At 37.2% G+C, this 15,902-nt stretch overlaps 2 protein-coding genes across 2 annotated transcripts; both read left to right on the top strand.

Moving 5' to 3' along the window:
• Nucleotides 1–3,873: 3,873 nt before the first annotated feature.
• On the top strand, nucleotides 3,874–8,168 carry LOC128208726 (fibropellin-1-like). The gene is made up of 8 exons (XM_052912276.1): nucleotides 3,874–3,943; nucleotides 4,090–4,233; nucleotides 4,715–4,825; nucleotides 5,494–5,607; nucleotides 5,916–6,029; nucleotides 6,663–6,787; nucleotides 7,235–7,346; nucleotides 7,918–8,168. The coding sequence occupies exons 1-8, from the start codon at nucleotides 3,874–3,876 to the stop codon at nucleotides 8,133–8,135; spliced, it is 1,008 nt and encodes a 335-aa protein (XP_052768236.1). The 3' UTR covers nucleotides 8,136–8,168.
• Nucleotides 8,169–10,798: 2,630 nt separating this feature from the next.
• LOC128209423 (uncharacterized) lies at nucleotides 10,799–15,233 on the top strand. The gene is made up of 2 exons (XM_052913448.1): nucleotides 10,799–11,325; nucleotides 14,522–15,233. The coding sequence occupies exons 1-2, from the start codon at nucleotides 10,856–10,858 to the stop codon at nucleotides 14,568–14,570; spliced, it is 519 nt and encodes a 172-aa protein (XP_052769408.1). The 5' UTR covers nucleotides 10,799–10,855; the 3' UTR covers nucleotides 14,571–15,233.
• Nucleotides 15,234–15,902: the final 669 nt, after the last annotated feature.

The following is a 15,902-nucleotide window of genomic DNA, read 5'->3' as shown; positions in this document are numbered from 1 at the left end:
TTGTTTTACGGAAGTACCTTGAAATGAATATACATGATAATTCATTAATGATTGAGAAAACGCTTTTAAAAGAGGTCTAAGCCCGTTAACCCTGTGTTGGGCATGAAAATCTTATACTTTTACAGATACCCGTCTTTAAGGATTGACAACTATCAGCTGTTAGAACCCCTGATTGTTATATCATATATTTTCTAATACATCTTTCAATCGGAACCCGTCGGCCAGTATCCAACAGAATTGTCTTTCACGAAGCTTGCCGGAGATGGCCGAGATGTTACGATTGCCAATCGAAATATGCCTGGAAATTTATTTTCCTAAACGCCACGCAATGTCGACATCATTTGAATAACGGTTCATCCATAGCAAAAAAGCAAGTAATAGTTAAAATACAACCTCATTGGCTGATGCATTTACAACACAAAATCCGACTCAGGCTTTGTGTATCGGATGATTGGCAGTAGGCGGACCTTTAAACACCCGGGAAAGGGGAAGTTCTTAATGATTTAGTTTATTACTGATTAATTGCCTACCTGCAATTTCATTGGTTTAAAATGTAGGTTGTTTTTAAATATGCCTATTTTGAGTTGACATGAAGATAATTATTATTCAAAAAAATAATCTTTCTCCGTCAAAATTAAGGAAGATGTATAGTTTTAAGATAAATATTAAAAACCTTATGCGCACACCAAGATAAGACTTTGAGTACACCACAATCAATCAGGAATACGTCTAATAAACTGTTAAGTCATTATTTTTCAAGTGCCCTTATGTAAGGTAGTACTTAATATTGCAGCTGTTCATTTCCGTATATTAAATCTTTGATAAAAGTGTTTACATTTTAGCTCATGTTGTGCCATAGTCCGACGGTTAGGTGCACGCGGACTTCACAAATACGTTCTTATCTGATGGGTGGTCAACTATTATGCGGACTTTCATTACAACTTGTAAATGCTTTATGCTGTATGTTATGGTTATGTTCCATTCATGATAATAAGTCGATACCGCGGAGCGCGCAAAAAAACGTCAAAAGTGTATTAATCTTACTAAAAATATTGTTGAAAATCATTTGCTACGATATGATATATAAGTAAATATTTACCATAATCATACAGCAATTAATTAATGTGTGTCATAAGTAACATGAGGTATATTTATTTTTATAAAAAAAAACTCTCGATGACATCTTTCAAAATGTTTAAACTTAGCATTTTGTAACATTAGAAAGAAACTTGACCAGTAGCATTTTGTATCAATGGTGGATTGATTATGCAATAGTCAAATGAATCCACGCCCACCTCCCCCAGGTCCGGGGAATAGCGGGGACTATGACTTTCGGACCAGTCAAGCCCGGGTAAAATCCCCGCCCTGCGGGAACGAACTGCTGGTAAAATCCCCGCCATTTTATGAACAATTATGCCTTGTTATCCCATATATTATTTTAGTATCATGGGAAAGGTTTTTTATGTAGAGAGAGAATATATTATACGAGATTTATTCAAAAAATTATATTACAATATTATTTTTTACCGTTAAATATGACGGATTGGGACACTTCACCTCCGATTTGTGATCAAATAAAAAACAAAATCACAAACTGCTTTAACTTATACCTTTACAAGTATTTAAAGTGGTGTAAAGTGTTTGTTTATTATGGCGTCACCCATTTCAGTTAAGTGCCAGACCGCTGGCTGAAGAGACACCTTAACTCGTGAACATCTTTACCCAAATTCCTATCCCATATGCCAGTCGCCTGGCAGAAGGGAAATTGTACCCTCGATTAAATTAGCTGCTGGGTAGGCAACCGGTTATTCGAGTCTCCCACTCCGTAAGCGGATGCTTTTACCACTAGGCCACGGAGACGGGTATTTATGTTCGGTGATGTTCATAACATATTATTATTTTAAATTACAACTAGTTAAGACTAGAGAAGTGAAACCACATCAATAGTCAGAGCTGTTGAACCACTGGATATGTAACAACATAAATAGTCAGGTATACATAGAATTTGAGACAAATAATAAATAATCTAGCATGATCAATCAAAGGATTGGGCCACGAGGGCTCGACAGACCTTTATGGACTCAAAAACAATCATTCGGAGCTCCTCGGCCATTTTTATCGAAAACAACCTCGGATGTACGCCGGTCCCTCAGTTGAAGTAGTTCGTATTTTTTTTTAATTATATCATTAATTATATGTAGTGTTTTAGAGTTGTATTTATTGATCTAAGTTTCAATTGATTTCCAGTATTATTGCAAACATAATCAAGATTTCCAAAAGTTATAAAGTAATAAAGTTTAACTGCTTAATAAAATTACTACGCGATCTACTTGCAGCGGACTTAAGGTACCGCTTTTTGAGTATGTATTTAACGCCCAAATACATCCGAGGTTTTCGAAAAAAATGACCGAGGAGTTCCGAATGAACAACAATAACATAACATAAGTTATCTGCAAGGAATATACCCAAATTAAATTGGATCACCCGGTATCACCATTTACTAAGCATAAATATCAGCGGCTGATCAAACAGCCAGTGTATTTGTGCATCAGATATCTATAATAGATTTGCACTGAAATTTTGTACTTCCTTATAAAAATTAATTGATTTCAAATAAGGAAATACTCAAAGAATTTGAGCATGTAGTACGCAGTAAATTATCGATATTTAACATGAAAGCCATCTCAATAAAAATACAACTTACAAGATCAGCCAGGATCCATTCATTATTAGAGGTGTTTTGAAATTGAAATCTGATTTAGCGATATTGCAGACAAAAAATAAACAGGTTAAAGTGAAAGAATGACACAGCGTTAAAGGGACACGCGTTCGCTTTTGTAACAACATGTGCGCTGCAGTTTTTAACCTTTCCGCATTTTAGGAACGTGGTGTGCGATATTCGATAAAATGGCCGAGGAGTTCCGAATGGGTGTGCGAGTGGGTCTAATTGGCTAATTATACCAATACGAAGTGACCATACAAAATTACATGGGTTTTTTTTTTAAAAAGTGTGACAGTGAAATGATCTTTTTGATTTGCATCTCCACCGCATTTTTTGTACTCCTGCCCGAATTTTGTTAATTTGTCGGTTACGTTCAACCGATTTTATATTTCTTGAGAGAAACGGTTTTTTAGCCTTGTTTAATGTTTGGTATACAAGTGTAACTTTCTACCCATGTATGGTGTTGGAAGACATTAAGTACTGAAATCAATGTTATTTCACCTGCAAATTGGTCGATCTGTCTATTAAATATGTAGGTAATTTATTTATTGTTTTTTTTACCTAAAATAGCAAATGCATGGGTTGAAAATTACAGCCAAGATAGGACACCGTAGACGGTCTGGTTTTTGGCCCGATTACCACCAGTGTACTTTCATGACCTCTCTTTACAGACACCAGTACTGGTTTCTAACCAGGAAAAGGTCTATATATGCATTATTTTATAAGATATCGGCCTTCATCAAAAGAGATAACATAAATTAGTTTAAACAAAACGGCATTTCTTTATCTACGAAATGAAACATTTTTATATATCATGAGATCATCCATTTATCTGTTAGTCAAAAATGCCACTTTAAAACTATAAATACACCAGGAACATTCTGTCCAAGTCGGCATGATGTATTTGGAAACATTTTGAAGTAAAAGATAAATATGTCAGAACTAATTGTGGCTATCCGCCAATCAAATGGTTTAAATCTGAAAGGTTAAGTCCACAGCAGAAAGTTCCAAACTTCCCCTATATACAGCTTCGTATATAAAGACCTCCAGTCCTTATAAGCATATAGTGTGAATTTCAAAAAGAAAGATTTTGCACGCTGCATAAATCCGGGAAAATAACTTACTAAAACGCGAACAAATAAGTTGAGAAAATGTGTCGGTTTTTGCAACTGTTGGTTAGTCTTCTCTTCGTAAGATCAAGTCTTTGTGCTTCGACAAGTTGTAAGTATTTGAAATATAAGTCATATGTAAATATTTGTATCAATTATAATTTATTATTTATTATTTTTTACAATATTTTCTGTTTTGTTTTTTTTCAATGCAACATTTATATAGATGTATATAAATCGTTTTATATTCGTTCATAGCAGTCTCAACATCCACCGCACAGACGACCACCCCTGACCCGTGCGCCGGAAGTCTATGTCTGAACAACGCCACGTGCGCGGGTAGCTCTTCCGGTTACACGTGCAAGTGTTTGCCAGGCTTCACAGGGGCGCGCTGCGAAAATGGTATGAACTTTGTGAGAAAAGGCAATTAGTTCATACAACTTCATGGAACTATTTTATTTTTTCATTATCTAATAATAATGTTATGTATTCTTTTGATTATGAATAATAATAATAGCAAAGAGAAAAGAATATACGTTGGAAGAAATACATGTATTTCGCATAAATATGTAAAGTTTCGTCAAACAGCTGCATTCACACGCTTCTGCCAATTTTTTTTTTCTTTCTTTCATGAATATAATTATACGATGGCGATTAGGCGTTATCAGCCGTCCGGACCCCAAGCTATCGAAAAGTTGATATAATATTATCAGGGAATCGACGATTGGTCACATATCTTTTTATATTTTTGTTTATCGACATTATTTGTTTAATTTTTTATTTAACACGTACACACACTCTTGTATATTTGTATTCAAATATTATTCATTTATTTCTGTCACAAAACATATTTTAATTTTCGGAATGTTATGTTTTTCTACAGATGTTGACGAGTGTCTCCATTCCCCGTGTGCTAACAACGCGCTCTGTCACAACACGTTTGGTGATTACACGTGCTTCTGTCGGGCCGGGTTCGCCGGCAAAAACTGCTCTGGTAAATGTCTTGTTTTGTTGCCGCTGTTATGCACCAGTCAAGTGTAACCACGGCCCCTCAGGTCCAGAGATATAGCGGGGAAAATGGGCCGTGTTTTTACCTTCCAGGTGGTTCTGCAGTGCCGGGTAAATGCGGTGGTTTTGTTTTCGCGCCAAATATAGCGGAGAATTAGGCCTTACCTGGCGTCCCTTGGGTTCGGGTGCATTTGGCGGGGGTTTTACCATCAGTTCGTCTCCGCTGTGCGGGGATTTTACCCGGGCTTGGCTGGGCTGAAAGTCAAAGTTCCCCGCCTATTCCCCGGACCTGGTGAGGCCGTGGTTACAATTGACTGGTGATTATTGATTCATAATTTTAGAACTGACATAATATTACAAAATCAATCGCTTATCAACGCCCATGTTTTACTTGTAAACGCTAATATTTTTGTTCGCATCAAACGTACTGTTCAAAGTGATAATTTCAATCTGAGAGAACATGTGTGAATAGAATACATCAGAAGGCACTATTTGTGACTTAAAATAGCCAAATTGTCTTCTACCAAACTCCCTAACCGCACATAAATCATAAAATTTGCGGTATCGAAGTTGTGTCTATTAAATCCTGGATTCGTCACTGATATTTATATATTAAAAATATCTATTAATTTAAGTATATCTTATACACAATAGATCCAGACTTCTGTGCATCCAATCCATGTCAAGGGCAAGGTCAATGTCATCATAATGTGACGTCATTCTATTGCGATTGTTTCCATGGTTACAGTGGACAAACTTGCCAAATTGGTAAGGATTGTTTTTCTCAACAAATGTGGGATTTACAGTGGTTTCGTGTTTTTATCATCATAATACATGTATACAGAATATTCAGGCGTAGCAGCCGTTGCAATAGCATTTTAATGTCTGAGGAAATATTTTAGTTATTTTGCTTAATGGTGTCAGGGCTGTCCGTGATTATTATAGACAAGTGGTAACTAGGATTCGTTAAAAATACATGTAGATGAGCAGAAAAACACATTAACAGTTTATAATACAAATTTAATTGACCACAATTTTAACTATCCGGTGTTTGTACTTCTACTGTAACTTTTCAGACGTTGACGCATGTCTGACTTCACCGTGCAAAAATGGGGCCACGTGTCAGGACCTCGTGGGGGATTATACGTGCACGTGCCCGCCGGAGTTTACGGACAAACACTGCCAGACCAGTGAGACTCGTTTTAACTATATTTTTTTTCATCGTTTCTGCTATTTTTGATAATAAATCAACACTGGCGGTAACTCGCTCATAGTCTTGCAATGACTTTTAAAACAATATCTACAAAAAGTATGGTGGCTCCGGGATCTGCCATTTAATTTCTTTGCCGCGAAAATACGACAATATGATTTTTCGCCCTGCCACAGGGTGTATTTTAAAGGCATTTGCAAACGATTGAGCATCCATCATTCGGAACTCCTCGGCCATTTTTATCGGAAACAACTTCGATAAAAATGGGCGAGGAGCTCCGAATGAGCATCTATTTGATAACCCAAAGTGGAGGAAAGTTCAATGCAATTCGTACGACAACGGTATTCTTTCAGTAGTACTCTTGAAAAGTTACATGAGCACACATGTCTAAAATGGCATGACGTTCGCTTATGCATACCGGGAGATGAAAACGAGAAAATACGGCGGAAAGTGAAGGGGCAAAAATACGACCATACGCCATCATTTTGTCATGATAAAAAACGAAATGCAAAAATCAGCCATCTTGAAAACAGTGATACCATTATCCATGTATACATGAATATGCAAATTGAGACCAAACGTCAAACGTTTAAATTTGAAAATGCGTTTTCAGAGATCGACTATTGCGACCCTTCACCGTGTAGAAATGGCGGGACATGTCGTCTGCAAGGCGTTGGTTACGTCTGCGATTGTCCCGATGACGTCATAGGCCTAAATTGTGAACTCCCTATTCAACAGGTACATTCTAAGTTAGAAATATCAAAGCATTCATTACATTTAAAAAAAAAAGTAAATGTCACTGACCCCTTCGATTTCTAATACATTTCTTTACTGCACCAGTCAATTGTAACCACGACCCTCCCCCCCCCCGGGCCCTGGGGAATAGCGGGGACTATGACCTACGGTCCAGCCAATCCCAGGTAAAATCCTCGTCCTGCGGGGACGACCTGCTCTTAAAATCTCCGCCAAATACCTCCTCACCCCGGGGACATCCTAGGTAAGGCCTATTCCACGCTATTTTTGGAGCGAAAACAAAACCACCGCGTTCACTCGGCACTGCGGGGCCACTTGTGAAAGGTAAAAACACGGCCAATTTCTTCCGCCTTCCCCGGTATACCCCCCGGACCCGGGGGAGGGGCGAGGCTACAATTGACTGGTGCATAACTTGTACGTTTCCCGTTTCAGATGTGCGATGGGGACGAGTCTTTCTGCACGTGCATGGTTGACGAAGCGCCCATTCATGTCCCCGTGCCAGACGCCTTCCGGGACGACGAGAGGGAAAGATATCTTCTTACCGGTATGAGCTCAAATTCTTATTTCTCTTCCAAATTGTTTTATTGTTTTATGATATATTGTTTTGTTTGTTGGTTATATATTTTAGTATAATATTGCTATTATAAATTGTCTTAGTATTGTCATAGCCTTTGTGTGGCCGCCACTGTCGGCTTAATTGTCGAGGCCATTTATTAAATTCACTTATAACATAGTACACTATGGCACAGATTATCACATCATGAAACATGGTACACAAGCAAGCCACATCGAGCTGGATGAAATCTATCTTAGTCGTCTGAAAATAAAAGCATCAGGCCCCCTGAAACCGCTGCTCGAAAAAAACAACAGAATTGGCCGATTTTTCCCCAAATATGATTTTTGATGCCTAGAACAAACTCGACCCCATGATTTTGTACAGATAACACTACCTCAAGGTAGGGTTTTCCCACAACAAATTATGCAATTTGTCCCCCGCCTCTACGCACACAAACACCCCGGGCAAAACATTGAACGAGACTTGGCTTTTGGCGATCTTGTTTAAATTTATAATAATTTTAAGTATTCTTATAACAAAAAAATGATGTTGTTTTCAGGAATAATTGCCTATCCCACCGGACTGGTTCTCGGCGCCATCCTCTGCACCATTTTCCACTACCTACTGCGTCCTCGCTGTTGCCCGGCAACCAAACGTCCGTCCTCAGCAGTTTCGGCCCGTTCTGATTCGTCCCTGAGAGATCTAACATTTACTCCACCACCGCGTTACTCGTCTCTCGGTTTTAGAAAAGACACACCTTCGCAGTCTGTGATTTGAAATAAAACGAAATACCAACAGTATTAAAAGAGAAAATAGTGCTTCTGTGACCAAAGAAATACAAAAAAAAAAATCAGTCCAATACCTCTTTTGCTTTATAAAGCAATATATATGCTTAGAAATGGTTTGGTGTGAAAATCTAGTCAGTGTGGAATATTTAATGAACGTTAGGCCACACTTAATAAATGGCTTGTTAGGGGTTGCTCTTAACAACCGTTTTATGTGTGGGTTATAGCTCGGTTAATATTGGGAAAATTAAAAAAATAAGACCAACGGAAACAATTGTAACAACTCGGCCATCTCCGGCAAGCTCCGGGATTGTTGTTTGATAATAGCCGAGAGGTTCACGGAAAGGCTAATAAACGTTCGAATCGCGGGCTGGAGTTCGTCGAGAAACGCCAGGTGAACTACTTATCAAATGTGACCTTATAGATACCTGTAGATATTTTAGTTGTCCATAAACTCTTCCTTGTTTATGTCAATATATTAAAATGCAAAGTACTTGTAAAAACTTTTCCAAACTAATCTTTTTGATACAATGCATTTCACTTATTGTCCAAATAATTTGATATGTCGGTGTGTGCAAGGATTACGACTTATAAATTGATAATATTTTGTTTATTTATGATGTCTGTTTTTAACTAGGCTGCACTACTTAATATATTGATAAATTACAACTGATTATTTATGATATTCCATGATTGGTTCATTTGATGTCTATATATGTCATTGTAAAGATGTGTTATTTAAGCTATTTCTTGTATACATGTGTGAAGTGTTCATATTTTATTTCAAAACTTTTGATGGCCACGTTGAAAATATGATGTTTTATAGACAATACTGTAATGATATTATGATGTGTTATCGTCTTAAAATAAAAATTGTTGTTATTATTATTATTATTATTATTATTATTATTATAAGTAGTAGTAGTAGTAGTAGTAGCAGTAGTAGTAGTAGTAGTAGTAGTAGTAGTAGCAGTTGCAGTTGCAGTTACAGCAGCAGCAGCAGCAGTAGTAGTAGCAGTAGCAGCTAGTAGCAGTAGTAGTAGTTGTAGTAGTAGTAGTAGTAGTAAACTTCATAAAAGTAACACATATAACAGCATATAAATTAACTTCAAAGTTGCGTGCGAAGACCTTTCAACCATTTACAAAAACTACTAGTGCTGCTGCTGCTGCTGCTGCTGCTGATACTACTATTATTATAACTACTACTACTACTACTACTACTACTGCTGCTGCTGCTGCTGCTGCTGCTGCTGCTGCTGCTGCTGCTGTTGCTGCTGCTGCTGCTGCTGCTACTACTACTCCTACTACTACTACTACTACTACTACTTCTACTACTACTACTACTACTACTACTACTACTACTACTACTACTACTACTACTACTACTACGTATCATATGCCTTTCAATTGTTAAGAGTTATGCTTTTTGATGTTGTTTAACCCACAGTCCCACCCCCGCCCTCATCCCCACACCCACCCACCCCTACCTCAAATAAATGCTTGTTAAAAACACGTGCACACATGCATCTGCGCTTCGTTGAAAATTAAAAGATTTCTGCAATTTAATACAAGCACTAGTACAGTTCTTCTAATAGGCCACATATGATTTATTCATTTTTGTTCTCGGATTTGGAGCGAGCGTACTCATAAAAAATGTTAATAATAAAAATCCCATTTTGTTGAAAGAAAGAAGCGGTGGAAGTCGCCACTTTAATTTCCTATTATATTATCATTTATAATGGTCTAGAATGATAATTTTGAATATTTATAACTTAAACCTTGGCTATTTCTTTATTTATAACGCGAAAGTTGAGACATTTAAAGCTGCACTCTCACAGATTAAACGTAATGACAGCATTTTTATTTTCGTCTTTGAACGAGCCAATTTATGCGAACATGCATTGAAACCAGTGAAAAGAACTGCTGACAAAAATCAGATCGCAGATTTTCATATTTCCGTTCAAAAATTGATGTTTTATGCATTTTTCTAAACCGTTAGTAACGCTTTTAGCCATAAAAAAATAATTTTCGAACGGAAATATGAAAAACTGCGATCTGATCTTTTGTCAACAGTCTTATATTACTTGTTTGCAGTTATTAACGACAAAATTGGCTCATTCCAAGACAAAAGAAGTTGTCATAACATCCAATATGTGAGAGTGCAGCTTTAAGAAAGGGTTGTTGTTTTATTGTCATGTTTTCGATTTTTAGGTGAAAACAAAATGAATTCCCTAAAAATTGTGCCGTTAATCCGTCGAACAAAACATCATTTTTTTATAATACCGGGCAGGAATTCTGAAACAAACTTTAATGATTTTCACAGTTTGTATTTAAAGTAGAAAATGTCAATATTTATTGACAATTCCTTATTCAATGTTTAATTCAGCTATTGTGTTACAAATATAAATAAATAATGTATTAGCTGTTCTATTATGTGAGAGTCATGCTTATAAAAGTAAACAATGGTTAAACCGTTTTAAATCTGTCTTATTTTGAATATTTAGTATTGAAAATCGATCCAATAACTTAAATCAAACAATTCCTGATTGCACTGAAAAGATATGCTTTCATGTGAATGCTGTTAATCTTTTTTAATAAATCGATTTTAAATGTCTGTCATTTAAGCGTTATTTAAACTTATTACTGCACTGGGTAAAGACAGAGGCGAGCCGAATAGCGACGTCGTCACCCTAACTACAACACAGTAGCAAAATGGCGGCGGTGAGTATGGGAGCGTTCGGCGCTTACAAACAGGCGTACAGTAAATATTTAAAGGAATTAGAGGAGAGAGAAAGGGAATTAGCCGAAAACGGCGAAGATGCTCCCGAAGTAGAGACAGTGTGGGTCACGAAGCGTTATACGCCGCTGGATATGCGCTCTTCCGCCCCTGTGCCCCGACACAAGCTGCTCGCGCCTAGGCAACTTCCGGCAGCTGAGCGACACTGGATCCCAAGCATGGACCCGCCGCTCCGAAGCTTCGAGCGCTCTCGCTCCGATTTTTTCTACAAGTCACATCCCGCCACGCGCTGTGAGGATTACTCCACCCTCCGACAGATGCTCCCCTCCAGAGGAAGTATAGGGAAGCTGAACCCGCCCAACTGGGGAACCCACCTCTCACTGCCACCACTCATCTCAGAAAACGCGCCCAGAAGATTTCCACTTGTAAACAGCCCAATGACCAGGTATAGTTACATTTAATGTGTCTCTCATGTAAAAATGTGTGTTTTATTAATGTTCTTTTTTGATACCTTGTGACCCCACACAATTTTTGTATCATTTGAAAAGGCATTGATCGCTCATAAAATAATTATTTCAGTAACTTATTGCCATTTTTATTTTACTACCTTCGACTAAAATGGACGTGAAATGACTATACATGCTTTGTAATATTTTGTTCGATATAACTGAATGTTTTTTTCTGTACTCCTCGTCAAAGAGTGTTGCTAAAATATACTCACCTCAATCAAAACTCGCACACCATCTCAATTAAACCGTCCGTCTGTTCGTCCATTAAACCATGCTTAATTTAAATCACTAACAACTAATACCCCCACCCCTCTTCGTCCGTCCGCCCGTCCTTAGAGAAGCTTTCAGGCTTCAACCGCCGTCTGTAGAAAAGCTTTCAGGCGTAGCTTTTATTTGCCTTTCTTTTTTATGTAAGTTATTCTCCTGATTTAAAGTGTATTCAAACATAAACTTTTAAACGCTCGATCAATGGAGAAGTATAAATATTTGACTTCTAAATGACTGAGTGTGTCGTGAAGAAGTAAGCTACTGGTACTTCGGAGTATTGTTATGAAAAGTTTAGTTTCGTAAATATTTGATTATTAATAAGGTCTTTCTTCGACCAAATACATGTATTACCCAATCATGTACATTTGTATAATTAACGCATCGTGACATGGCCATTTCAGTTAATTTAAATGATTGAAAAAGACCGTCTGTTTAACACAATTTGGTTGTGAGAAAAAATGTTTTTATCAGCATGTTAGTGCTCTTATCTTGAAATATTTACATAAATAAGTAGTAAGATTAGGTGCTCCATTACCTGTTTTGAATTATTAATGCTCGTATCGACAAACATCTTAAAGCTTGTTCAATAACGACTCCTCGACCATTGATCCGGGGTGCATGTATTTGTTTGAACCTCGACCATTGATCCGGGGTGCATGTATTTGTGTGAACGGTAGTTTGGGTTCTGTTGAACGAAAGACGACATACGGTGAACAATACATATAATGAACGGCTTTGTGCATATGTTACACTGCCTTTGTCATTAAACTTGTAATCTCTCCTTAAGGTTTCTCTCTCTTCTTGCCTAATCCATTCCGTGCCTATTCCCTTCGCCCATTTATTTAATCATGTTCTTTTTTTTCATTCTATTTTCATATATACCACCTTATGTTTTATATTTTAAAATGTGTTCGGTCAGCGCACCCCTCCCCCCACACACCAAATGTGTTTTTGGTCACCCCCCCCCCCCAACCAAATGCAAATGTGATCGGTCAGGCGGCCCCATCCCCCCACCAAATGTGTTCGGTCAGCCCACACATATACAATACATTTCATCCCTCCACCATATGATTGTGCAACCCCTTATCTAAATTCTCACTCGCCTTTTCAGTCCCACTGCTTTATTGTATTCCTCCGCCCTTATTCATGCCTCGTGCCTTTCTTTCTATCCGCTTCAATCGGAATACCTCGACCAGTATCCGACAGGAATTGGCCTATCTCGAAGCTTTCCGGAAATGGCCGACTTGTTACGATTGAATCCGCTTTCTTCTACCTCTTTTATGACGAGGAAACATTCATCATGGTAGCACGTGATTAATTACTGGGGCCTCTGAGGTCTGCGGCTTTTATGTAGCAACGGAATGTTTTGCATGTTGTAGGAGAATGCATAACACCCAGTAAGCTGAATGTGGAAATATGCAACTAATATTTTTAACCAGGTTTTGACATAGTGAAACCTGGTTATTTGAATGACAAAAGTCGTTGTTCGGGCGGGCGGCCGAGCGGCGGTAATCTAACCTATGCAACTGAATAATTTCATTTACGGTTGACGTATCTTGACCAAACTTGGTCTATATTAAGAGTTTATGTATACCTTTCATTGGATTGCGTTTGGGGTCCCTACAGTCAAGGTCAAGGTCACTGTTACTTAAAATAGAAAACGGTTGAAACTGAATAACTTTAGTTAGGATTGACATATTTTGACCTAACTTGGTATAAGGGAAGAGTTCATGGAGACCTTTCATGGGATTGCTTTTGGGGTCCCTAGGGTCAAGGTCACTGTGTTTAAAAAAAGAAGAATAGTTGAAACTTAATAACTTTAGTCATGGTTCACATATCTTGACCAATCTTGGTACATAGGAAGAGTTTATGGAGACCTTTCATGGATTGCGAATAGGGCCCTAGGGTCAAGATCACTGTAACTAAAAAGAGAAAAACGATTGAAACCGAATAACTTCAGTTAGGGTTGACATATCTTGACCAAACTTAATATTTAGGAAGAGTTTATGGATACCTTTCTTTGGATTGCAATTTGGGCCTCTAGGGTCAAGGTCACTGTTACAAAAAATAGAAAAACAGTTGAAACTGAATATCTTTAATTGCAGTTCATTTATTATAACTGAACTTTGTATAATGTATATAACTGCTCGTAAAATAGAAACATGTTTTCTACGTAGTCAGATTTTAAGATATTCCAACCAATCTTGGCTATAAACCTGGTTTCGTCGCCTTGCGGCCTTTCTTGTTTAATTTTAATGTAATATGCAATTTACTAAATTAAGATTTCTGTTTCAATATAATGACTTAGTCGCAAACCTTACGCTGCAAAAGAGTGCTCATGACACCAGTAAGACTATTGACAGAATCTATACAATAACTGTAAGTTACGCAGTTGAAGCCAAAAACGGTGTCTGGAAATTTACGGATCTTTATGTAATCGGGTCCCTTGAGCGACGTGTGACGTCCTACCATTCGGAAGTCTTTGGTTTCTTATAAAAAACAACATTAAGACCATCCATATCATAGATATGTCACCACTAGCAACCGCAACCCCCATCCCCCCTTTAATTGTCCAAGATTTCTTTTTATTTAAATATAGGAGAAGAAAAGTAATAAAATACGCCTAAAATGCATCATTTCGGACTAGAAATTGTTAAAATTTGCCAACACTTTAAACCAAATACATTTCGTTTCTGAGGAAATGGTGCAAGTCAAAAGGGTACGCCCCTTAGTAACGCCCCCCTCTAACGTCGAATCCTGGATTCGCCCCTGGTCACATACAATCGTTACATATTTATACGTGTGCTTTAGGTAGTTCACTGTTTAATCTATATGATATCAAATCTTTCTTTGTTTTCGTTGCAGATACGTAGACGACATGCACCTGACAAACCGACTGTACAAACTTCACTAAGCGCCCTCACTTCCGGTCGATCAATTTTGTCGTCTGCTGCGTGCTGCAATTTTTGTGTGTTCATTTTTCCATTGCTCATTTTACACTCATTTTTAATATTTATTTAAAAAAAAAAACATTCTCAGTCTTAAACAGTATTAAAATTTTAGAATCTTTATTCTTAAATAAACTATTTTGCACGAATATATTTTTATTTCTTTTGTGGGTCTACTTCAAGCCTCAGATGTCAGTAATAAAGACATTTAAAGTATTATGACGGCATGTATTAAACATTTTAGTCAAGCACAAATAGAATAGCTGTTCTATTTTCTTACCGTTTCATGGAGAATTACTTCTGACATTCTCTACATTTGCCATTGTAGCGAAATTGATTGCATTGTATATTAGATTTACATAGTGCTGTAGATTTTATACCATACAAATATAAAGAATTTTGTCGAATTTGGGCAAACTGTGTGGTGTCTTTTTATATTACTGTCAAATATAATCAATGCGGACACATATTATTTAATACACCCTAACAAGTGTAATATTTATTTATATTATTGACTTTTTCTACAATTTTGCTTTTTACTAAAAACATATAATTTCGTTGTGCAGTATTGAACATACCGATCAGTATTAAAACCTGTTGTTCAAATAAAATAAAGGAGTATTTCTTAATGTTGGTTTTGTTCTTATACGAGTCTTGAGTTATCTGAATTATATCCAACTCATACGTGTAAATTAACTGTAATTTGAATTATACTGGGAAACGTTTACTTTGTTTTCTTTCGTTCAATAATTTTTATATCAGAACGGTAACCAGTGGATATAGCTCTTACCGTGCAATAGTCCGTGCGGATAAATAACAACGACATTCACTTTTAGCCACGTTATTTTATGAACACTGTCCATGGTTTATGGTGTGTACAAATCAGTTACTAAACCCGATACAATTTTTGTTAGAGTTATGTCCAAATAATTCAGTGCAATTTACTCAAATCTGTACCATACTGAAAAGAGCTTTTATCTTTTCTGTCGTTCAATAATTCTCGAATTAGAACGGAAACATGTGGGTGGAGCTCTTACCGTGCAATACGTAGCGTGCGGATACATTACAACGATAGTCACTAATAGGCACGTACCTTGATGACCACTGTCCTTGATATAAGGTACAAGACAGTTACTAAACCCAATACCATTCTTGCTGCAGTTATATCCAAGTAATTCAGGACATTTACTTAAAGTTGTCCCATATTCGGAAGCGTTTACTTGTTTATCTGCCGTTCAATGATTCTCCTATCAGAACGGTAACCAGTGCTCGTACGTGCAATGCGTATCGTGCGGATA

Source organism: Mya arenaria, chromosome 11 (assembly GCF_026914265.1).
Source record: "Mya arenaria isolate MELC-2E11 chromosome 11, ASM2691426v1".
In the NCBI taxonomy this organism is placed as follows: Eukaryota; Metazoa; Mollusca; class Bivalvia; order Myida; family Myidae; genus Mya; species Mya arenaria.
This window is presented reverse-complemented; position numbering and strand designations above follow the sequence as displayed.